Here is a 23,922-nt window from a genome sequence, read left to right on the forward strand (position 1 = left end):
TTCGGCTCATTCCGAGCGAACAAATATCTCATTTAGTTAATTTGTTTTAACACCCGTGCCGTGTCCGACGTCGACGACGACGATACTTCGTCGATCGACGCGGCGACGACCCCTGGGGCGAGTGGTGGTGTTACCCTGGCACCCCAAACGAGGGACCCGTGGATGGTGATTTTCCGCCTCTCTGTTGGCGGCGAACTGATATCGGATTTCAGTTCCCATCGCTGCGCAACCAATCAAAGCCCCATGTCAGTCGGTCGGTCGGTCGGTTGGTTGGATGATTGGGGTAGATCCAAGCCCAACTCCAAAAGAGGTGAGGGGGTTTATCTTTGTTTGTCGGTGTAGTAATTATGAGGCAATGTTCATTTTCGGTTTTAATAGCAGAGGCATGTGGCACACGCAGTCAGCCAGCCAGCAGCCGGAGTGGTGAAACAAATGATCCTTTTCATTAAAATATATCCACTGAATCCGATACGCTTATTAGTAGGTAGGCAGTTATCTGGTACGAGCGGATTGCCGTGGAATGTGAAGCGGGATTTCAATAGTGTATTGATTTTTCGACATTCGGGATAAAACTAGGGTAAATGATGACGGTTGGACCAAGCCAAAAACTGATGATGGTTGGACCAATTTGAATTTAAATCAATTATTCAAGCTTTTCGTGAACACTGGAACTTAGTTCCCAAAAAATGTAAAAACATAACCATTTCTGCATTGAAATCACAAAGATTTTAAATCCTATGTTCCCAAATCTTTAAAATCATTGAGGTTTTTTATGACGCTCGCTATAAACATGATTTGGTCAACAATTCTGCTAATGTTGTAACATGTGCAAAAGCGGTATTTAATGTGAATGTTATAACTTTTTTGCGCTATAGTGTTGCGAAAATATGTAAACTTTATGGTGGTACACAAAAAAAATTACATTTTTTCTTTAAATATTTACCTAATAAGCGGAATAAAAAGAACTGAATATGATCATGGTTGGTCCAACGGATGATTTTGGTTGGACCTAGTCGTTACCATGTTGGTTGCTAAGTTTGATCTAGTTTGTTTACAATTTTCTTCACGCGCGCTGTCAACTACCGTGAGTCTCGAATCGAAAGTTTCGGTTGCATACTCGCATAAAATTTACAATTAAAAGTGTCAGGTGAAATGAAAATACTTTCTGTATTACAAGTTTCAGTTACCCAGGAGGTCTTCGTCGCATCCGTACAGAAGCGTGCTAAATTACTTCTATCAAACTAAGATCACACCGACGACCGAATATCAATGTTAAATGTCCAGTGCTTCTGTCGATTTCATGGGTCGAGTTTACGTTACGGATCCGCTAATGACTGACAACTATTACGTCGATAGAGCGTCAACACCATTCCATGCAATAAAAAATTGTCAAGTTTCATCGCTGGATGTTGGTTTGCAAAGCGGTCAATTCAATTCGGACAAAGGGAACAAAGATGCCGACATTGCCCCGCGGTTTTCGGTGTTGAGAAAAGATCTCCTTCCGGTGGACTGGAAGCTGATCGAGGAGACGAACCGGCCAGCGATAATATACATCTATTCAACCCACTGCCAAAATAATGAATTGTTACTACTTGAAATAGACGTTACTTGCATTATGTAGATGTTTCATTTACAGAATAAACACATTGCCATCTTGTAAACTGTTTTTAAATAAAAATCGTTAAAATATTCTAGTATTCCAGTGTAATTCTTTCATATAAGTTTCTCTATCGTCCGAATGGTTTCTTCTATCAATATGCCCAGACCCATATATTTCATGTGGATTAAAAATTCTTTATAATAGCGCCGCATTTAGTGAATTATGCTTCAGGACGTTATTATAAAATTTTGAAGTTCTAATCATGTTCTTATTATTCAGTATTATATTCAAAAGTACCATCTCAATTTACAAGAATCAAGAAACATCGTTTCGTTAAATATGGCCTACCATGGTCATTTTTCATGGTCCAACCAAGATCAATGTAATGGTCCAACCATCATCAGCGTTGGTCCAACCAAGATCAAAACTCGTTGTTTAATTAAATCGAATTATATGAATATTTTTGAAGTAAACTAGTAGTTAGTTGGACTTATCATGAACTAGAAGAGAAGAGCTTTCCACCAATCACAAATTTATTGCATATTTATGTTACGATCATATTAAAAATATTATGTGTATTTTGACTAGGCATTGAAACACCTCAAATTGGTCCAACCATCATCATTTACCCTAATTGGCGATGAAGTTGATTGTTTGATGGCAAAACTTTATGGATAATGGAGATTGAATGGCAATTCGTTGTGTTTATGAAAACATCAATATAACACACTATATACATTTGTTCAAATTCATAAAAACATATATTCCTGAGAATCCTACAATCCTGAGTGGATTCCACCCGGAATGCTGAAAGGATTTCAGTCGGAATCCTGACAGGATTAAATTCAGAATGATGAAGGGATTTCATTCGGAATCCTGAAAAGATTTCGCTCGGAATCCTGAAAAGATGCCGCTCGAAATCCTGGCGGGATTCTACTCACTCTGAATCCTGGAAGGATTCCACTCGGAATCCTCGGAGGATTCCACTCGGAATCCTGAGAGGATTCCATTCGGAACCCTGGGAGGATTCCGCTCGGAATCCAGGGAGGATTCCACTCGGAATCCTGGGAGTATTCCACTCGGAATCCTGAGAGGACTCCACTCTGAATGCTGAGAGTATTCCACTCGGAATCCTGAGAGAATTCCACTCGGAATTCTGAGAGGATTCCACTCGGAATCCTGGGAGGATTCCACTCGGAATCCTGGGAGGATTCCACTCGGAATCCTGGGAAGATTCCACTCGGAATCCTGAGAGGATTCCAGTCGGAATCCTGAGAGGATTCCAGTCGGAATCCTGAGAGGATTCCAGTCGGAATCCTGAGAGGATTCCAGTCGGAATCCTGAGAGGATTCCAGTCGGAATCCTGAGAGGATTCCAGTCGGAATCCTGAGAGGATTCCACTCGGTATCCTGGGAGGATTGCACTCGGAATTCTGAGAGGATTCCACTCGGAATTCTGAGAGGATTCCACTCGGAATCCTGGGAGGATTCCACTCGGAATCCTGGGAGGATTCCACTCGGAATCCTGGGAGGATTCCACTCGGAATCCTGGGAGGATTCCACTCGGAATCCTGGGAGTATTCCACTCGGAATCCTGAGAGGACTCCACTCTGAATGCTGAGAGTATTCCACTCGGAATCCTGAGAGAATTCCACTCGGAATTCTGAGAGGATTCCACTCGGAATTCTGAGAGGATTCCACTCAGAATTCTGAGAGGATTCCACTCGGAATCCTGGGAGGATTGCACTCGGAATTCTGAGAGGATTCCACTCGGAATTCTGAGAGGATTCCACTCGGAATCCTGGGAGGATTCCACTCGGAATCCTGGGAGGATTCCACTCGGAATCCTGGGAGGATTCCACTCGGAATCCTGGGAGGATTCCACTCGGAATCCTGGGAAGATTCCACTCGGAATCCTGAGAGGATTCCAGTCGGAATCCTGAGAGGATTCCAGTCGGAATCCTGAGAGGATTCCAGTCGGAATCCTGAGAGGATTCCAGTCGGAATCCTGAGAGGATTCCAGTCGGAATCCTGAGAGGATTCCAGTCGGAATCCTGAGAGGATTCCAGTCGGAATCCTGAGAGGATTCCAGTCGGAATCCTGAGAGGATTCCAGTCGGAATCCTGAGAGGATTCCAGTCGGAATCCTGAGAGGATTCCAGTCGGAATCCTGAGAGGATTCCAGTCGGAATCCTGAGAGGATTCCAGTCGAAATCCTGAGAGTATTCCACTCGGAATCCTGAGAGAATTCCACTCGGAATTCTGAGAGGATTCCACTCGGAATCCTGGGAGGATTCCACTCGGAATCCTGGGAGGATTCCACTCGGAATCCTGGGAAGATTCCACTCGGAATCCTGAGAGGATTCCAGTCGGAATCCTGAGAGGATTCCACTCGGAATCCTGAAAGAATTCCACTCGGGCTCCTGAAAGGATTCCACTCGGAATCCTGAGAGGATTGCACTCGGAATCCTGAGAGGATTCCACTCGGAATCCTGAGAGGATTCCACTCGGAATCCTGAGAGAATTCCACTCGGAATCCTGAAAGGATTCCACTCGGAATCCTGAGAGGATTCCACTCGGAATCCTGAGAGGATTCCACTCGGAATCCTGAGAGGATTCCACTCGGAATCCTGAGAGGATTCCACTCGGAATCCTGAGAGGATTCCACTCGGAATCCTGAGAGGATTCCACTCGGAATCCTGAGAGGATTCCACTCGGAATCCTGAGAGGATTCCACTCGGAATCCTGAGAGGATTCCACTCGGAATCCTGAGAGGATTCCACTCGGAATCCTGAGAGGATTCCACTCGGAATCCTGAGAGGATTCCACTCGGAATCCTGAGAGGATTCCACTCGGAATCCTGAGAGGATTCCACTCGGAATCCTGAGAGGATTCCACTCGGAATCCTGAGAGGATTCCACTCGGAATCCTGAGAGGATTCCACTCGAAATGCTGAGAGGATTCCACTCGGAATCCTGAGAGAATTCCACTCGGAATCCTGAAAGGATTCCACTCGGAATCCTGGGAGGATTCCACTCGGAATCCTGAGAGGATTCCACTCGGAATCCTGAGAGGATTCCACTCGGAATCCTGAGAGGATTCCACTCGGAATCCTGAGAGGATTCCACTCGGAATCCTGAGAGGATTCCACTCGGAATCCTGAGAGGATTCCACTCGGAATCCTGAGAGGATTCCACTCGGAATCCTGAGAGGATTCCACTCGAAATGCTGAGAGGATTCCACTCGGAATCCTGAGAGAATTCCACTCGGAATCCTGAAAGGATTCCACTCGGAATCCTGAGAGGATTCCACTCGGAATCCTGAGAGGATTCCACTCGGAATCCTGAGAGGATTCCACTCGGAATCCTGAGAGGATTCCACTCGGAATCCTGAGAGGATTCCACTCGGAATCCTGAGAGGATTCCACTCGGAATCCTGAGAGGATTCCACTCGGAATCCTAAGAGGATTCCACTCGGAATCCTGAGAGGATTCCACTCGGAATCCTGAGAGGATTCCACTCGGAATCCTGAGAGGATTCCACTCGGAATCCTGAGAGGATTCCACTCGGAATCCTGAGAGGATTCCACTCGGAATCCTGAGAGGATTCCACTCGGAATCCTGAGAGGATTCCACTCGGAATCCTGAGAGGATTCCACTCGGAATCCTGAGAGGATTCCACTCGGAATCCTGAGAGGATTCCACTCGGAATCCTGAGAGGATTCCACTCGGAATCCTGAGAGGATTCCACTCGGAATCCTGAGAGGATTCCACTCGGAATCCTGAGAGGATTCCACTCGAAATGCTGAGAGGATTCCACTCGGAATGCTGAGAGGATTCCACTCGGAATGCTGAGAGGATTCCACTGGGAATGCTGAGAAGATTCCGCTCGGAATCCTGAGAGGATTTCACTCGAAATCCTGAGAGGATTTCACTCGAAATCCTGAGAGGATTCCACTCGAAATCCTGAGAGGATTCTGTCGTAACGAAGGATGATTTCAAAAACACATCCGATCGGTACAACTTTGGTTACTAGAATGTCATTCATCTGTATTTCTTCCAACACGCGAACCTTTTTGACTATACCACTACATTCTCAGTCCGTGCCTCGATCTTGACCCGTTCCATTGTCTCGTTTCAGGCCGAAGCAAACTTTCGTTAAGTTTTGCGTGTTCGCCACGTTTCCACGCTGATTCGCTAGGGATGTCCAATTAAACCACAATGTTCAATTTACAATTCTAACTGCATCCACCACAGATTCCACTCGGAATCTTGAAAGGATTTCACTCGAAATCCTGAAAGGATTTCACTCGAAATCCTGAAAGGATTTCACTCGAAATCCTGAAAGGATTTCACTCGAAATCCTGAAAGGATTTCACTCGAAATCCTGACTGGATTCCACTTGAAATCCTGAAAAAAAGATCACTAGAAATCCTGAAAGGATTTCACTCGAAATCCTGAAAGGATTTCACTCGAAATCCTGAAAGGATTCCACTCGAAATCCTGACTGGATTCCACTTGAAATCCTGAAAAAAGATCACTAGAAATCCTGATTGGATTCCACTCGAAATTCTGAAAGGATTTCACTCGAAATCCTGATTGGACTCCACTCGAAATCCTGAAAAAAGATCACTCGAAATCCTGAAAGGATTTCGCTCGAAATCCTGAAAGGATTCCACTTGAAATCCTGACTGGATTCCACTTGAAATCCTGGAAAAAAGATCACTTGAAATTCTGAAAGAATTCCACTCGTAATCCTGAGAGGATTCCACTCGGAATCCTGATTCCACTCCGAAATTTAAGATAAAGAGAGAAGAACAAATCAACCTTCACATCGATTCTTTATTTTCCTAAACCTTCTCGTAAATCCTTATGTCAGACTTATCCGGACCAGGGGAATGCCGCCGGATCGATGTCGCCCACGACATACCGCTTGTCCGCTCCCGGGCAGTAATCGACACTGACGAACTTCAATCCTGGAAGGATTCTCCTCAGTTTCCTGGAAGGATTCTCCTCAGAATCCTGGAAGGATTCTCCTCAGAATCCTGGAAGGATTCTCCTCAGAATCCTGGAAGGATTCTCCTCAGAATCCTGGAAGGATGCTCCTCAGAATCCTGGAAGGATTCTCCTCAGAATCCTGGAAGGATTCTCCTCAGAATCCTTGAAGGATTCTCCTCAGAATCCTGGAAGGATTCTCCTCAGAATCCTGGAAGGGTTCTCTTCAGAATCCTGGAAGGGTTCTCCTCAGAATCCTGGAAGAAAACTCATCAGAATCCTGGAACGATTCTCATCAGAATCCTGAAGAAAACTCATCAGAATCCTGGAACGATTCTCATCAGAATCCTGGAAGGCCTAGAAGAAATCTTCAAAAACTTCAGAAATCCTGGAAGGATTCTCCTCAGAATCCTGGAAGGATTCTCCTCAGAATCCTGGAAGGATTCTCCTCAGAATCCTGGAAGGATTCTCCTCAGAATCCTGGAAGGATTCTCCTCAGAATCCTGGAAGGATTCTCCTCAGAATCCTGGAAGGATTCTCCTCAGAATCCTGGAAGGATTCTCCTCAGAATCCTGGAAGGATTTTCCTCAGAATCCTGGAAGGATTTTCCTCAGAATCCTGGAAGGATTCTCCTCAGAATCCTGGAAGGAATCTCCTCAGAATCCTGGAAGGATTCTCGTCAGAATCCTGGAAGGATTCTCCTCAGAATCCTGGAAGGATTCTCCTCAGAATCCTGGAAGGATTCTCCTCAGAATCCTGGAAGGATTCTCCTCAGAATCCTGGAAGGATTCTCCTCAGAATCCTGGAAGGATTCTCCTCAGAATCCTGGAAGGATTCTCCTCAGAATCCTGGAAGGATTCTCCTCAGAATCCTGGAAGGATTCTCCTCAGAATCCTGGAAGGATTCTCCTCAGAATCCTGGAAGGATTCTCCTCAGAATCCTGGAAGGATTCTCCTCAGAATCCTGGAAGGATTCTCCTCAGAATCCTGGAAGGGTTCTCCTCAGAATCCTGGAAGGATTCTCCTCAGAATCCTGGAAGGATTCTCCTCAGAATCCTGGAAGGATTCTCCTCAGAATCCTGGAAGGATTCTCCTCAGAATCCTGGAAGGATTCTCCTCAGAATCCTGGAAGGATTCTCCTCAGAATCCTGGAAGGATTCTCCTCAGAATCCTGGAAGGATTCTCCTCAGAATCCTGGAAGGATTCTCCTCAGAATCCTGGAAGGATTCTCCTCAGAATCCTGGAAGGATTCTCCTCAGAATCCTGGAAGGATTCTCCTCAGAATCCTGGAAGGATTCTCCTCAGAATCCTGGAAGGATTCTCCTCAGAATCCTGGAAGGATTCTCCTCAGAATCCTGGAAGGATTCTCCTCAGAATCCTGGAAGGATTCTCCTCAGAATCCTGGAAGGATTCTCCTCAGAATCCTGGAAGGATTCTCCTCAGAATCCTGGAAGGATTCTCCTCAGAATCCTGGAAGGATTCTCCTCAGAATCCTGGAAGGATTCTCCTCAGAATCCTGGAAGGATTCTCCTCAGAATCCTGGAAGGATTCTCCTCAGAATCCTGGAAGGATTCTCCTCAGAATCCTGGAAGGATTCTCCTCAGAATCCTGGAAGGATTCTCCTCAGAATCCTGGAAGGATTCTCCTCAGAATCCTGGAAGGATTCTCCTCAGAATCCTGGAAGGATTCTCCTCAGAATCCTGAAAGGATTCTCCTCAGAATCCTGGAAGGATTCTCTTCAGAATCCTGGAAGGATTCTCCTCAGAATCCTGGAAGAAAACTCATCAGAATCCTGGAACGATTTTCATCAGAATCCTGGAAGGATTCTCCTCAGAATCCTGGAAGGATTCTCCTCAGAATCCTGGAAGGATTCTCCTCAGAATCCTGGAAGGATTCTCCTCAGAATCCTGGAAGGATTCTCCTCAGAATCCTGGAAGGATTCTCCTCAGAATCCTGGAAGGATTCTCCTCAGAATCCTGGAAGGATTCTCCTCAGAATCCTGGAAGGATTCTCCTCAGAATCCTGGAAGGATTCTCCTCAGAATCCTGGAAGGATTCTCCTCAGAATCCTGGAAGGATTTTCTTCAGAATCCTGGAAGGATTCTCCTCAGAATCCTGGAAGGATTCTCCTCAGAATCCTGGAAGGATTCTCCTCAGAATCCTGGAAGGATTCTCCTCAGAATCCTGGAAGGATTCTCCTCAGAATCCTGGAAGGATTCTCCTCAGAATCCTGGAAGGATTCTCCTCAGAATCCTGGAAGGATTCTCCTCAGAATCCTGGAAGGATTCTCCTCAGAATCCTGGAAGGATTCTCCTCAGAATCCTGGAAGGATTCTCCTCAGAATCCTGGAAGGATTCTCCTCAGAATCCTGGAAGGATTCTCCTCAGAATCCTGGATGGATTCTCCTAAGAATCCTGGATGGATTCTCCTCAGAATCCTGGAAGGATTCTCCTCAGAATCCTGGAAGGATTCTCCTCAGAATCCTGGAAGGATTCTCCTCAGAATCCTGGAAGGATTCTCCTCAGAATCCTGGAAGGATTCTCCTCAGAATCCTGGAAGGATTCTCCTCAGAATCCTGGAAGGATTCTCCTCAGAATCCTGGAAGGATTCTCCTCAGAATCCTGGAAGGATTCTCCTCAGAATCCTGGAAGGATTCTCCTCAGAATCCTGGAAGGATTCTCCTCAGAATCCTGGAAGGATTCTCCTCAGAATCCTGGAAGGATTCTTCTCAGAATCCTGGAAGGATTCTCCTCAGAATCCTGGAAGGATTTTCCTCAGAATCCTGGAAGGATTCTCCTCTGAATCCTGGAAGGATTCTCCTCAGAATCCTGGAAGGATTCTCCTCAGAATCCTGGAAGGATTCTCCTCAGAATCCTGGAAGGATTCTCCTCAGAATCCTGGAAGGATTCTCCTCAGAATCCTGAAAGGATTCCGAGTAGAATCATGTATGGATTCCGAGTAGAATCATGTATGGATTCCGAGTAGAATCTTGTATGGATTCCGAGTAGAAATCCCTTCAGGATTTCAAGATTCCTGAGAGGATTCCAGTCGGAATCCTGAGAGGATTCCAGTCGGAATCCTGAGAGGATTCCAGTCGAAATCCTGAGAGGATTCCAGTCGGAATCCTGAGAGGATTCCAGTCGGAATCCTGAGAGGATTCCAGTCGGAATCCTGAAAGGATTCCAGTCGGAATCCTGAGAGGATTCCAGTCGGAATCCTGAGAGGATTCCAGTCGGAATCCTGAGAGGATTCCAGTCGGAATCCTGAGAGGACTCCAGTCGGAATCCTGAGAGGATTCCAGTCGGAATCCTGAGAGGATTCCACTCGGAATCCTGAAAGAATTCCACTCGGGCTCCTGAAAGGATTCCACTCGGAATCCTGAGAGGATTGCGCTCGGAATCCTGAGAGGATTCCACTCGGAATCCTGAGAGAATTCCACTCGGAATCCTGAAAGGATTCCACTCGGAATCCTGAGAGAATTCCACTCGGAATCCTGAGAGGATTCCACTCGGAATCCTGAGAGGATTCCACTCGGAATCCTGAGAGGATTCCACTCGGAATCCTGAGAGGATTCCACTCGGAATCCTGAGAGGATTCCACTCGGAATCCTGAGAGGATTCCACTCGGAATCCTGAGAGGATTCCACTCGGAATCCTGAGAGGATTCCACTCGGAATCCTGAGAGGATTCCACTCGGAATCCTGAGAGGATTCCACTCGGAATCCTGAGAGGATTCCACTCGGAATCCTGAGAGGATTCCACTCGGAATCCTGAGAGGATTCCACTCGGAATCCTGAGAGGATTCCACTCGGAATCCTGAGAGGATTCCACTCGGAATCCTGAGAGGATTCCACTCGAAATGCTGAGAGGATTCCACTCGGAATGCTGAGAGGATTCCACTCGGAATGCTGAGAGGATTCCACTCGGAATGCTGAGAAGATTCCGCTCGGAATCCTGAGAGGATTTCACTCGAAATCCTGAGAGGATTCCACTCGAAATCCTGAGAGGATTCTGTCGTAACGAAGGATGATTTCAAAAACACATCCGATCGGTACAACTTTGGTTACTAGAATGTCATTCATCTGTATTTCTTCCAACACGCGAACCTTTTTGACTATACCACTACATTCTCAGTCCGTGCCTCGATCTTGACCCGTTCCATTGTCTCGTTTCAGGCCGAAGCAAACTTTCGTTAAGTTTTGCGTGTTCGCCACGTTTCCACGCTGATTCGCTAGGGATGTCCAATTAAACCACAATGTTCAATTTACAATTCTAACTGCATCCACCACAGATTCCACTCGGAATCTTGAAAGGATTTCACTCGAAATCCTGACTGGATTCCACTTGAAATCCTGAAAAAAAGATCACTAGAAATCCTGAAAGGATTTCACTCGAAATCCTGAAAGGATTTCACTCGAAATCCTGAAAGGATTCCACTCGAAATCCTGACTGGATTCCACTTGAAATCCTGAAAAAAGATCACTAGAAATCCTGATTGGATTCCACTCGAAATTCTGAAAGGATTTCACTCGAAATACTGATTGGACTCCACTCGAAATCCTGAAAAAAGATCACTCGAAATCCTGAAAGGATTTCGCTCGAAATCCTGAAAGGATTCCACTTGAAATCCTGACTGGATTCCACTTGAAATCCTGGAAAAAAGATCACTTGAAATTCTGAAAGAATTCCACTCGTAATCCTGAGAGGATTCCACTCGGAATCCTGATTCCACTCCGAAATTTAAGATAAAGAGAGAAGAACAAATCAACCTTCACATCGATTCTTTATTTTCCTAAACCTTCTCGTAAATCCTTATGTCAGACTTATCCGGACCAGGGGAATGCCGCCGGATCGATGTCGCCCACGACATACCGCTTGTCCGCTCCCGGGCAGTAATCGACACTGACGAACTTCAATCCCGGGTAGAAATTCATGGCGCACTCCAGATGGCACTTGCTCAGGTAGGTTCGGTTGTCGCTGCCGCAGACCGGATAGAACGTTCGGAAGCATCGGCACGGTTTGTCACCGGGGCCGGACTTTACCGGAGGCCACTGGGCACTGGCGAGGGCCACCAGGGCCAGTATCACAGCCAGAATGGTTGAGGTGTGCTTCGATGGGGACATGTTGCTGTGGATGATGGTGAGCATGGTCGGAGCAGTAGACTAATTTATATGCGAGGTTGTCCGGTTCCTTGTTTTCTTTAAGAGTAATCCGTGAAATTACGGTTTGTATTAGTAATTTTCAACGCGTTTAACTACTTGGCGAAGTGGAAAACAGAAGGCAGTTGTGTTTCGGTTACTTGGAACATCTAAGATTCTGAATGAAACCTTTGTTAGAGCCAATTAGTCAAACTGAATGCCTATTAAGGGGAATGTCACTAACCGTGCTAACCGGAAATATTCACGTTTATCATATGATATCCGTCTATAACCACTGCTTTTCGTACAATCAAAGATTTTACTCTATAATATTTGGTACAATGCTATTTGCAAACACCTTGCTTTGTCAACTGAGAACTAGGTGGCAGTAGCGTAAAAACATTGAACTCATTTACAAGTGATATGAGCACCTCTAGTGGTTACCTTACTAATTAACTTTGAGGTGAATATGTTGGTACTACGGTTCATTTAGCCTTGTTTAGTCCAAATTTTCATCTGCTTTCTGGTGACAAACAAGTTTCTTTTCGCTGATCCCGACGCAAGCAAAGCTTCCCCCCAAGTGACAACTCAGTCAAAGCAAACCTTGAAACGCCTAAATGGCGGCAACAATCATTGCGCTCACTTGGCCCCGCTTGCCGTTAAACCACCATCATCAATCTTCTACTCGCCGTTTTTTTTCCTTCCTTCCTGAGTTAGTGTACCCAACAACATTGATGATGAGAAAACAAGTTAGGCGCGCAAATGATGAGAAAAAGTTCATTCCTTGTACCCTGATGATGGGTTCCACATCTCGGTCGACCATCTCCTACATGTAGGCAAGCGAGCTTGCTTGCCTGCTTGCTTGCTGACATGATGGCGAGAGGGACCTATATATTGCTGAAAAATCGATCACCACATGCTGTGACTTCAGCAGACGCGAGCAGGCGGACGGTCGCCGCCGCCGCAAATGGAAGAAAATACGGAAAATCAACGCGATAAAAAAAACTTTTCACTTCGTTAGTATTCAGTAGACATTTGTTTGGAACTGCGGGCGGCTCTGGCGTTCGAAGACGGAAGCTTCCTCCGGTGTGTGTATCGGGAATTTGGCACAAAGTGGCTCCAAAGTGGTGGCTCCTCTCCCCGAGCGACCGACGAGGGGTTTGAGTTCAGCAATCAGTTCGTTTGTTTTCGAGTTTTTGACGGGGTGAAAAGTGATGCACAATCAAAGTAGGCGCGATGCGTTTGGAGGAGAATTGTGCATTCAGTGGATTGCTCTGTGAGGCTCTATTTAGAGCTGGTTTCTTAAGATTCCCAAATCTCAGCGCACTCTATATTAAAAAGCCTCCTAGGAATTACTCCAAATAACTGGAATTTTCACGATTTTTTCCTGTAATTATTAGAGACATTCTTGCAGATATTCCTTCTGTGAGTATTCCTTCCCCTGTATTGCTTAGGAGTTTTCTCCATGTTTACCTCCAGGGACATCGCCAGATATTCCTTTAGGGATTCTTTGAAGATTAATACATTTTTCCGGATTTTTTTTTTTGAGAAAGAATATTCTTGCAAGGTTTTGTAGAATGATTCAAGCAAGATTCATTCAGAAATTCTTCCTGGGATTTCTTTAGCGATTATTCAGGAAATTCCTTCAAGGATTGCTACGGAAGTTCGTTTGTGTATTCCTTCATTAGTTACTTTAAAAATTTCTTTAAGAATTATCTAGCAAAATATTTCTCGTAATTTCTCAAGAATTCTAGAAATTTCTCCAAGTTTCTCAAGGAGTTGCACCAAAGATTTCTTCAAAAGATGCAATTCCAGGAAAAAAATGACAGAGATTCTAACATTATTTCAGAGATTCATTCAAAAATTCCTCTAGGAGTTTTCTTTAGAAATACTTTATTTTCCTGCTACTCTTTCAGTAGTTATTGTTGAAATTTCTCCACAGTTTCGCCTGGTGTTATTCCATATGTTCAGAGATTCCATCAGGCATTTATTTATGATTTTTACTAGACAGTCCTCAAGAGATTCTAAACGTTTCTTCAGTGGTTTCTCCAGGCGGTTCTCCAGAGATTGCTTAGGGTTTATTCAGACCTCACTTCAAGTATTCTTCCATATTTTTTTACGTTGATGCTTTGGAAATTTCTCCAAAGATTCTCTCAGCAATTCCTACAGAAATTTATCCAGAATCTACTCAAGAAAGCCTTCTATGAATGGCTGCAGAGGGTTCTCCTTTTATTCCAGGAATTCTTTCAAAGATTTTCCCAAAAAATATGTTTTCAAAAAAATCATTCAGAAGTTTTTTAACTTTTTCCATGAGTTTCTTTGTTTCTGCAGGAATGTTTTTTTCAGCGATCTCTAAAGAAATTGTACAAGAAATTCTTCTTTGAACTCTTCCAGAAATGTTTCAAGGAGTTCTTCTGAGGATTTCTTCACAAATTCCATTTATTGATGGATTTTTGCAAAAAATCCACTAGTACCTTTGTCTGCATTTTCTGCAGAAATGTTGGCAGAAATTTTAAATAGTTTCCTTCAGAATTTTATCTACGAATATCTGCAGGATTTTGATCCTCTCAAAACTATCTTAACCCTTTGGAGCCGGATAATTTCACCACAACCAGCAATTTTTTCGTGAAATAACTTTCAGTGTTCCTCAAGGAGTTTCTCAGGATTTTTTCTAATAATTAAAGAGGTATCTCAAAGAGTTTCTTTAAGTTTTTTTCCAGGATTTTTGCCCAAGAATCGCTCCAGAAAATTTTCAAGTTTTTTCCAGGAATCTCCAAAGTTATAAAAGTTTTTCAAGAAGTGATTGCTTCAGACTATCATTGAGGGTTTTTTTTTTATTTTCCTTCAGAGATTCTTTCAGGGATTCTTCCAGGCATTATTGTACAATTTCTGGAAGAACTTCTGAAAAAAAATCTCTGGAGGAATATTTGAAACAATCTCTACGTGAATCTTTGAAGGAGATATTTCTGACGGAGCCACAGGAGCAATTTCCAAAATAAAATCGTGTAGGAGTTCCTGCAGGAGTCCCGGAAGGAATTTCTCATATAATTCTATGAGAAATCCTTAGAAGAATTTCAAAAAAAAATCCCTGACGGATTTTTACAGAAATTTTCCGATGAATTTCTGTAAAACTCCTTGACAAAACTGTTGAAGAAATCCCACACTGAAATTCCTGAAGAGACCCCTTAAACTCTGAGGAAGTCTCTCTGAAGATTTCTTTGAAAGAATCTCTGACAGAACATCAGAAGAAATCCGAGTGGGAACTTCTAAAACAATCTCTAAAGGATTTTTTCAAGAAATCCAGTAAAATTTCTATAAACATCGCAGGAAGAACTTTTGAAAGAATTTCGAGTGGAATATCTGAAACAAAAACACTGGGAAATTTTTGATGAAAATCCAGCAGGGAGTTTTGAAAAACTTTCCAGGCTTTCCCCGGAATTCCATGAAGAAATTTCCGAAGGAATTTTGAACTTTTGAATTTTTGAAGCGAATATCTGAAAGTATTCAGCAATTGAAGAATACATATATTTCGAAGAAATTCCTGTAGGGGTACGTAAACATTGCCTGGATGCGCTTATGTAAAGATCTTTTGAAAAAAAAAACACGAGATGTTTTTAAAGAAATTCCTGTAGATTCTTAGGAAATTCATAGGAAACATTTCTGAACAAATTTCTCAAAAAACTCGCAGAGAAACTATTAGAGCTATCATTTGAGAAAATTCCGGAGTTAATTATGGGGAAATAAATCGAGAAATATCCAGAGGAAAGGAAGGAAACTATGTACGATCTCCTGGTTTCCTGAAGGAAACTATGTACGATCTCCTGAAAGAATTCCTGCAGGATTTTCTGGACGAATCTCTGTAGAAGTTCCTAAACAAATTCAGGCGGGAATTTTCAATGGAATTCTTAGAGCAATTTCCGAACAAACCTCTGGTGGACTTCCCGAATGAATTTCTGAATGAATCTCTGGAAGATTTCTCGAAGAAATCACTGGAAGAATTTGCGAAAGAATCTTTGAATGATTTTCTGATGTAATCCCCCAATCCCCAGAAGAATTTCAAAAGTAATCATCCCTGGCGAAGTTTCAAGAGGAACTCATGGGATTTTTTTCAGAGATGTAGAATTCCTGGATTAATCTCTGAAAAAATTCTCAAGGGAATTTCTGAAGGTAATCTTCTGAGAAAATCCATGGAGCAGCTTTGAAAGCAATCAATAGAAGATTTCTTGCAGAAATCTTGTACAAATTTATAAAGGTATCTTGAAAAGAATTTCTGAAGAAATCTCCAGGAAAATTTCTTAAGGAATTCCGGGAAAAAAATCTGCAGAATACTTTTAAAGAATTCATAAAGAAGTGGAAGGTTCCTAGAGAAATGCGTGGAGAAATTGCTGCAGGAATTCTGAACTTTTGATTTCCTGAAAGAATTCTCGTACGGAATTTTGAAAAAAAAAAAAATGAAGAAGGAAAGTTTTCTAGAGGATTTCTTGAAGAAATTTATGGAGGATTTTTAGAAATCAATTAAGAATTTCTGAAGGTTTTTTTTTAGGATGAATGGCGATCTCACGGTGTATGACTTCACTTGGTGCTTTATGTTATTATTTTGGTATAATTGCATTGGTGTAGTAAAATCTCATAAATGCACACATAAACTCGTATAAGTATACATACGAACTCTTATGAACATGAATCGTAGATATATGTTGACATGATGCAATTTATTATGAAATAACAATGAGAGATCTGCTGTTTGACTGTGGATGCATTGCCAAACGCTACAAGACAGTAAGCAGCCATCATTCTGGTTATAAAGTTATCAATTTGTTGTCGTGGCCCTGAAAATCAACAATGGGAGGTGGTGGCCTTGTGGTGGTGGTGAAAACAGGGACTTCAGACAGCACACTGCTCTACATATGTTTGTATGAGTGCCACGACTATTTGGAGTTAATCTATATTGTAGAATCTTTGTGCTACTAGGGCTATCTTGGTTACATGTCGCCGTAGCACTCCCACAGAGGTTTTCACAAGTACCTGAGTGCAACGCCCGTCTCGTCCTTGGATAACGGAAATGATCCGCCCACGCAGCCACCCGTTCCGGACTGACGGGTCTTCGACGACTGCCAGATTTCCAACCTTTGATACTTCCGCTTCCTCATACCACTTGGTACGTCCAGAGAGAGTCGGGAGGTGTTTGCGCACCCATCTCTGTCTGCATTGATTCACTAGTTTTGTCGTGAGTCGACAGGGATTCTGGACGTTCTGGGATGGCCATCGGAGGTTGAAGAACAAACTTCTTGCGAGCTCAGCAAAAGAAAACGGTTTGGTGTAAAAGTGACTTGAGTTTCTGACTCCATCGATACGAACGTCGATGAGCTGGTGTACACTTTTTTTTTATCTGTATTAACGAGATTTTTAGCCCTTGGCTAGTTCATCTCGGGACCCACTCACATTTTGCGAGTTTGTCGGGAGTGGGATTCGATCCCAGGTCCTCGGCGTGATAGTCAAGTGTTCTAACCATCACACCAGGTCCGCTCCACACTGGTGTACACTATTTCTTCCGCTTCCGTCATTATCGGACTTATAACTCATAACTTATGTCATAAGTGAGTAGTGGTCTCGTCATAAGTGTGAGTAGAGTCTCGTCTTCAGGATTTCTGACTGTCAACAAAGCCGAAAAAGCAACTTTGATGAACCTTACGAGGCTCTCCCACGATCCAATTATGTGGGGTGCTGACGGTGGGCAATACACCCAATCGGTGACTGCATTGGTGAAGACGAGTAATAGCTAGTGGATCATTTCTTGGATATGCTGTTTGAGCTCGCGGCTGGCGCCCAATAAACTGGTGCCGTTGATGCTCCTGATATCCAAGGATGCTCCTCGTCGCATATTGCCATCTTTTAAGCCTCGGTGGACAGAGAATGCACCACCTCGAGGTGAACAGCCATGATGTTGAGGGATGTAAATAGTGCCACCCCGCTTGACTAGAGAGCTTCCAATCTTGACTTGAATGGGGCCAAAGTATTCTAGCCCAACGAAACTATAAGTAAAGAACTCCATCTCAAAATTATTTTCATGAAAGGAAAGTTAATTTAGACTAAAAATAAAATTCCTTAATGTTTTTCCTTCTTTTGACAGTTTCAACCTGTGCTACAACCACATTTTAAACAACTTTTTAATTATTTGACATTAATTCTTGGTAAATGAAGCAAATTAGAATCAAAATCAGGCCTTGAAACGCTTAACCGAATGGATTTTGATAAAATAGAACTAAATTTAGAAAATTCAGACAACTATCCTCATACACTGTGTAATACGCCTTAAAGTATGCAATGACCCTAAAATTACAATTTCTGCAATAGCTTTCATTCAGTAAAACGTTTAATACTCATAAGACTATCGCACCGTGTGTTCACATCATCGTTGGTAAAATATTACCTCATCTCCCCACCGCTGGTTGGTAGTAGTACTTCATATCGTAAACCACTCATTGATGAATCCCTGAAAGAACTTTTGGAGAAATCCCTGAATGCATTTCTGAATATATCTCTGAAGAAACTGCCATGGAAGTTCCAGAAAGTATTCCCATGGCAATCCCGGAAGAAATTTCCCCGAAATCCCAGAAGGAATTTCCGGGAGGAAATGCCGGGGGAATTATGGAAGGAATTGCCGGGGCAATCCCGCAAGGAATTCCCGGGAAAATCCCGAAAGAAATTTCCGTGGAAATTTCAAAAGACATGCCCGGGTAAATCCCAGGGGAATCTCGGAAGGAATTCCCGGGGAATCTCGGAAAGAATTCCCGGGGAATCTCGGAAGGAATTCCCTGGGAATCTCGGAAGGAATTCCCGGGGAATCTCGGAAGGAATTCCCGGGGAATCTTGGAAGGAATTCCCGGGGAATCTCGGAAGGAATTCCCGGGGAATCTCGGAAGGAATTCCCGGGGAATCTCGGAAGGAATTCCCGGGGAATCTCGGAAGGAATTCCCGGGGAATCTCGGAAGGAATTCCCGGGGAATCTCGGAAGGAATTCCCGGGGAATCTCGGAAGGAATTCCCGGGGAATCTCGGAAGGAATTCCCGGGGAATCTCGGAAGGAATTCCCGGGGAATCTCGGAAGGAATTCCCGGGGAATCTCGGAAGGAATTCCCGGGGAATCTCGGAAGGAATTCCCGGGGAATCTCGGAAGGAATTCCCGGGGAATCTCGGAAGGAATTCCCGGGGAATCTCGGAAGGAATTCCCGGGGAATCTCGGAAGGAATTCCCGGGGAATCTCGGAAGGAATTCCCGGGGAATCTCGGAAGGAATTCCCGGGGAATCTCGGAAGGAATTCCCGGGGAATCTCGGAAGGAATTCCCGGGGAATCTCGGAAGGAATTCCCGGGGAATCTCGGAAGGAATTCCCGGGGAATCTCGGAAGGAATTCCCGGGGAATCTCGGAAGGAATTCCCGGGGAATCTCGGAAGGAATTCCCGGGGAATCTCGGAAGGAATTCCCGGGGAATCTCGGAAGGAATTCCCGGGGAATCTCGGAAGGAATTCCCGGGGAATCTCGGAAGGAATTCCCGGGGAATCTCGGAAGGAATTCCCGGGGAATCTCGGAAGGAATTCCCGGGGAATCTCGGAAGGAATTCCCGGGGAATCTCGGAAGGAATTCCCGGGGAATCTCGGAAGGAATTCCCGGGGAATCTCGGAAGGAATTCCCGGGGAATCTCGGAAGGAATTCCCGGGGAATCTCGGAAGGAATTCCCGGGGAATCTCGGAAGGAATTCCCGGGGAATCTCGGAAGGAATTCCCGGGGAATCTCGGAAGGAATTCCCGGGGAATCTCGGAAGGAATTCCCGGGGAATCTCGGAAGGAATTCCCGGGGAATCTCGGAAGGAATTCCCGGAGCAATCCTGGAAAGAATTACCGGGGGAATCCCGGTAGAAATTCCCGGAGAAATCCCGGTAGGAATTCTAAGGGGAATCCCGGAAGAAACTCCTGGATAAATCCCCGAGGACATTCTCGGAGGAATCCCTGAGGGAATTCCAGGAGTTCTTCTAGATTCCTAGAAGAATTCCTGGATAATTCTTCCAACGAATTCCTTGCGGATTTTCCGAAAAAAAAATCCTAGAGGATGATCCGAAGGAATTCCTGACGAAATTTCTAGATAATCACTTTTTTATATTTTACTTGTAGAAAGTTGTCTTGTTTTGTTTGTTAGTCAGATTGAAATCATGAAGAAAAAGATTTCAACTGCGATAGCAACGGTTGGGTCTGGTTGCTAAATATATGAATCCACTGTTCACCGGGAAGGTAGGTTGTCATTTTAAAACCGATTTGGCAACGGTTGGTGGGGTTCGTGCGTTATGAAGGCGGTTGCCAATTTGGGTTTACTCACGCATTGGTGGGCACCGTCTAAGTACGCACTTTTACGCAGCTGGTTTTTCTATTAAGCTCAAAAAGGATGTGAAAGCTTATGTTGTAGGTAGTCTCAACCCAGCAATCGCCAGCAATCAAAAACTGCAGATGTTTCTTTATTTGTTTTCACCTGAGGGATCCCTAAAGTATGAAACTATACAAATTTTGCAAATATCAATTTTCTTATCATCACGTTGCAACATTCGAGGTATGTTTTGTCTAATGAAACTGACTTTGCGGTTAAAAAAATGAAAACATAGCCAAACGGTCATAGACAAATTTTAGTCAAAAATTGCAAAATTCCTTTATCCTAGTTTTGCCCTACAGCAGACTTTGTATAGGTTTGTTTGATGGAAATTCGAGTATAGGGCATTATTCCACGACTATCTATGTGTCATATTCAGTACACTTTTTCACAATACATACGAGCGACTTTGAAAAATGACTTATGGCCAGCTACATTGGCCAAACGCCCCTTAGTGCGGAGGTCGAAATGAAACCAGGAAAGGACAGTCTTGCAAAGGGTTTTCTAAGCCTACAGCCTATGATTTCTGTCTGGAGCTCTAGTCTCGGTATCGAGAGGGCTTTATTCGCTTTTCCTCTGGCAAGTGCGCAATGATACTCTCCGTAGATAGTGGCCCTGAAATACGTAACGCACGCATTGGCAGTCTTGCTGCCATTGACGAAAACGTGAATTTCAGACATCATCACGCCCGGGAGATAGGCGCGCTATATTCGCACCTCTTTCAGCTCCTTGGACATCGCGGTTCATGAACGCCATCGCTCCACAATCATCCCATCTACCGTGTCGTTCTATCCTGCATTCGTACGCCAGTTGTTCTGGCTAACGACGCAACCTTAATTGAGGAACTCATCTCGCAGGACACTTCCACGTTGATTTCGCTTGGGGAACTCTACGTGATCGTAGCGCCACAGAAGCCCGGTTTCGAATCCGCCTTCGACTCACCTCATTGTTTTCTCCAGTAGTGTCTTTGCCCGTTTGTCTTCATCTGATTCTGAACTTCGATCCATAGAAACGCCTACTTTCTCCACCAGTACTGCTTCGCTAGCTCGTGCAGACTGTTATCAGAATCGTAACCGCAAATGTGCGGGTTACAACTCGTGAAATTCGTCCCGTTTGCCATTGATCCGTCAATAGCCCATCCGAGACTGGTCTTCACCGCGATCGGTCCTCTTACGCGACCTTTCCGTGTTTGTTTAGTGGCAGTGCGATGAGTGTTCTTTGCTCGAATGAGAATTCCTGGAGCCGTAGTTTCGAAGTCTGTGGGCGGCAGCTTTCGTAGGTGTTCGAACCGGTTGGCAAGCTCGTTGTAGCGCAGCATCTGTACCGATATTCCAGGGATTTTACGGTTCTGATCTGACGTCCTTTAGCGGATGACGTTTGCCTCCTCCGATTTAGGCAATCTTGGCTGCCTTCAACAAGCATTACATAGTGGTCAGAGCAGTTGGTGGACCTAAGGTGAGGTTTAAGGAGCGTTAACGTTTACGGGAAAAGAAGGAAGGGGAGAATTGAAGTGCATTTGATGCGAGCGTTAGAGTGGAAGGGATTCTGAGGGTATCCCACAACTCTCTTGAGTATAGGTCATTGGATCTACAAGTTATCTCTCGCTGTATTACGGACAATATTGGTACTCACTTTCTGAAATCGACTGATACTTCTTGAGGTGCCTGAAAAACTCCTCAGGAAACCCTCATAAGATCCAGTAGCTTTCCCTGCAAGAGCCCCTTGAAACACTCTGAAACCTGTCGAGACGCTTTGAAATGACTGAAATGCTTTGAAACGCCTTGGAACTTCAGAAAAATCCCGTACACTACCCTCAAACTCTCACAAAGTCCCCTGAATCCCCTTGGTGTACCTCCGAACAACTCCCTGAGACACCAGTATAGACTATTTTTAAAATTTACTTGTTTTTACTATTACAGTTGTAAGCAATCAGTCAAAATTTTAATATTTACTGAAACCTCCTGAAATTTTCCGAAATTCACTGAAATCAATGTGTTGCACCTTAAAATGCCTTGAAACCTTTCAGAATTCCAAGACTGCCCTTATGGCAAAATTGAAGAGCTTTCAGCTGCATTTTCAATATGTATTTTCAAGAAAACCAATCTCGTTATCCAGGAAACGCTTGATTTTCAAAATTGGTAGTTGAAAGGCAGTCATTGTAACGGCCATCTTTGGAATCACTCGATGTCCTAAAGATCCCTGACACCCTTTGAAACCTCTCGAAATCAAAATGCGTTTTGATTTCACTCAGAAATCCTCCTCAAATCTCTGTGGACTTTCCCTTAATTCTGCTGAAGCCCTCCAAATCCATTAGGAAAACCACTCGGAACGCCGTTCAACAGATATGGCTGAAAATGCATTCATGATGGTTGTGCATTAGAACACTTTAGCTATATATTCCAAATACCTTAGGACAGTGACCTTATTAGAAGCTTCCAAGACCAAAAGAGATGCACTAGAACTGATTTTTAGAGAAGAATCTTTTTTTTATAATTCTCTGACCCAGTTTCGTGGGTTTACTATTTATGAATCGAGTTAAGTAAATAAAGAACCATTAATGCAAATTCACCTTAAGTAACAAAAAGCTGTATATGTTACAGGTGTGCATTATACCTGAATATAGAAAGCTGTTCTGACTATGACCTCCATTGTTGATTGTGTTTTCGTAAGAACGACTTACATGTTGAACGCAGCATCAGTAATCTATAGACGTTGTGCTTCTTATTTTATAAACTTCCTTGCACTGATTGCTTATCTGTTCCTGAATTGATAAGTATGAGTAGTTTTCTATCAGTCATGATGTTGTTTTCAATGGTGCATCCATAAAACTCAATAAATGGGGTCTACCAACTCGACACTTACATTCAGTTCATCAGTAACTGTTCCAGATTAGACACAATGAAGGTTCTTGTGGCGACATTTCTACTCATCGGAATCGTAAGTAGTATACCTACTGTGAACGTACAGAAACTAGTTTATCCCAATCATCCGAATTTTAGCTGTTCCACCTATCCGAGTCCGCCCGATTCACCGAGGAAGACTACCGCGGTTTCCGCCAGAAATGCGCCAAAATCCTCCAGTCTTCGACCGGAACGGTGGAGAAGGTCGAACAGAAAAACTTCCACGTCGACAGTGAAGAAATGAACTGTCTGATTCGGTGCGTTGGGATCATAAGTGGATTCTACGACGACGAAACCGGAACCAACTGGGATTTGGTTCGGGAACAGTTGAACGAAAAGGAAGGATTTGAGGAGCATCGACAGGCGACGACCGCCTGTATGGAAGCGCTTCCGGCGGAGGAACTGGCCTCGGGAGTGTGCCGAAAGTCCTACCTGTCGTTCCGGTGTGCCATGAAGTCCGCCAAGGAACACATCCGGGATAAGAGCTAGGCGTTGTGAGATTGATTGTGTAATTCTGAGACGTGAAATAAAATACCGAACTGTTTGGTAGCTTTCCGATTATCGATTAGTATAAACTGAATATGCTCGATGCGGGTCGGCTGCAATCAGTGCACCTGGCAGCTATGGAGGTAGATGCGGAATACCTTCGATGAACTGGTACTGGAGCGGTAGGGTCAATGATTTCCCCGTATCGGAATGTGTAGGGCTGTACGCAACCGCACTCCCGCGATTTATCCATTAGACTGGTTAGGTTGTGGGAATTTATACCAAAAACAGCAAATTTACCAAACTGGTCCACTAGCTAGCGGCGGTACTGATGACTATGCAATGGTTTCACATCATGGCTGCAAATGGTTTGTGTTTGCATTTTTTTAATCGATTC

The 23,922-nt window shown here is 44.0% G+C and overlaps 1 protein-coding gene across 1 annotated transcript; it reads left to right on the forward strand.

The window, feature by feature from the left end:
• The first annotated feature begins 22,921 nt into the window (after nt 1-22,921).
• Nucleotides 22,922-23,600, forward strand: LOC134291996 (general odorant-binding protein 99b-like). The gene is made up of 2 exons (XM_062860589.1): nt 22,922-23,076; nt 23,139-23,600. The coding sequence occupies exons 1-2, from the start codon at nt 23,038-23,040 to the stop codon at nt 23,526-23,528; spliced, it is 429 nt and encodes a 142-aa protein (XP_062716573.1). The 5' UTR covers nt 22,922-23,037; the 3' UTR covers nt 23,529-23,600.
• The last annotated feature ends 322 nt before the right edge of the window (nt 23,601-23,922 follow it).

Source organism: Aedes albopictus, chromosome 3, assembly GCF_035046485.1.
Source record: "Aedes albopictus strain Foshan chromosome 3, AalbF5, whole genome shotgun sequence".
In the NCBI taxonomy this organism is placed as follows: Eukaryota; Metazoa; Arthropoda; class Insecta; order Diptera; family Culicidae; genus Aedes; species Aedes albopictus.

Bases quoted from the DNA above. Each gene is read 5' to 3' on its own strand.
- LOC134291996 (XM_062860589.1), top strand. From the start codon at position 23,038: ATGAAGGTTCTTGTGGCGACATTTCTACTCATCGGAATC. The intron at 23,077-23,138 runs GTAAGTAGTATA...TCCGAATTTTAG, and splicing joins CATTTCTACTCATCGGAATC to CTGTTCCACCTATCCGAGTC.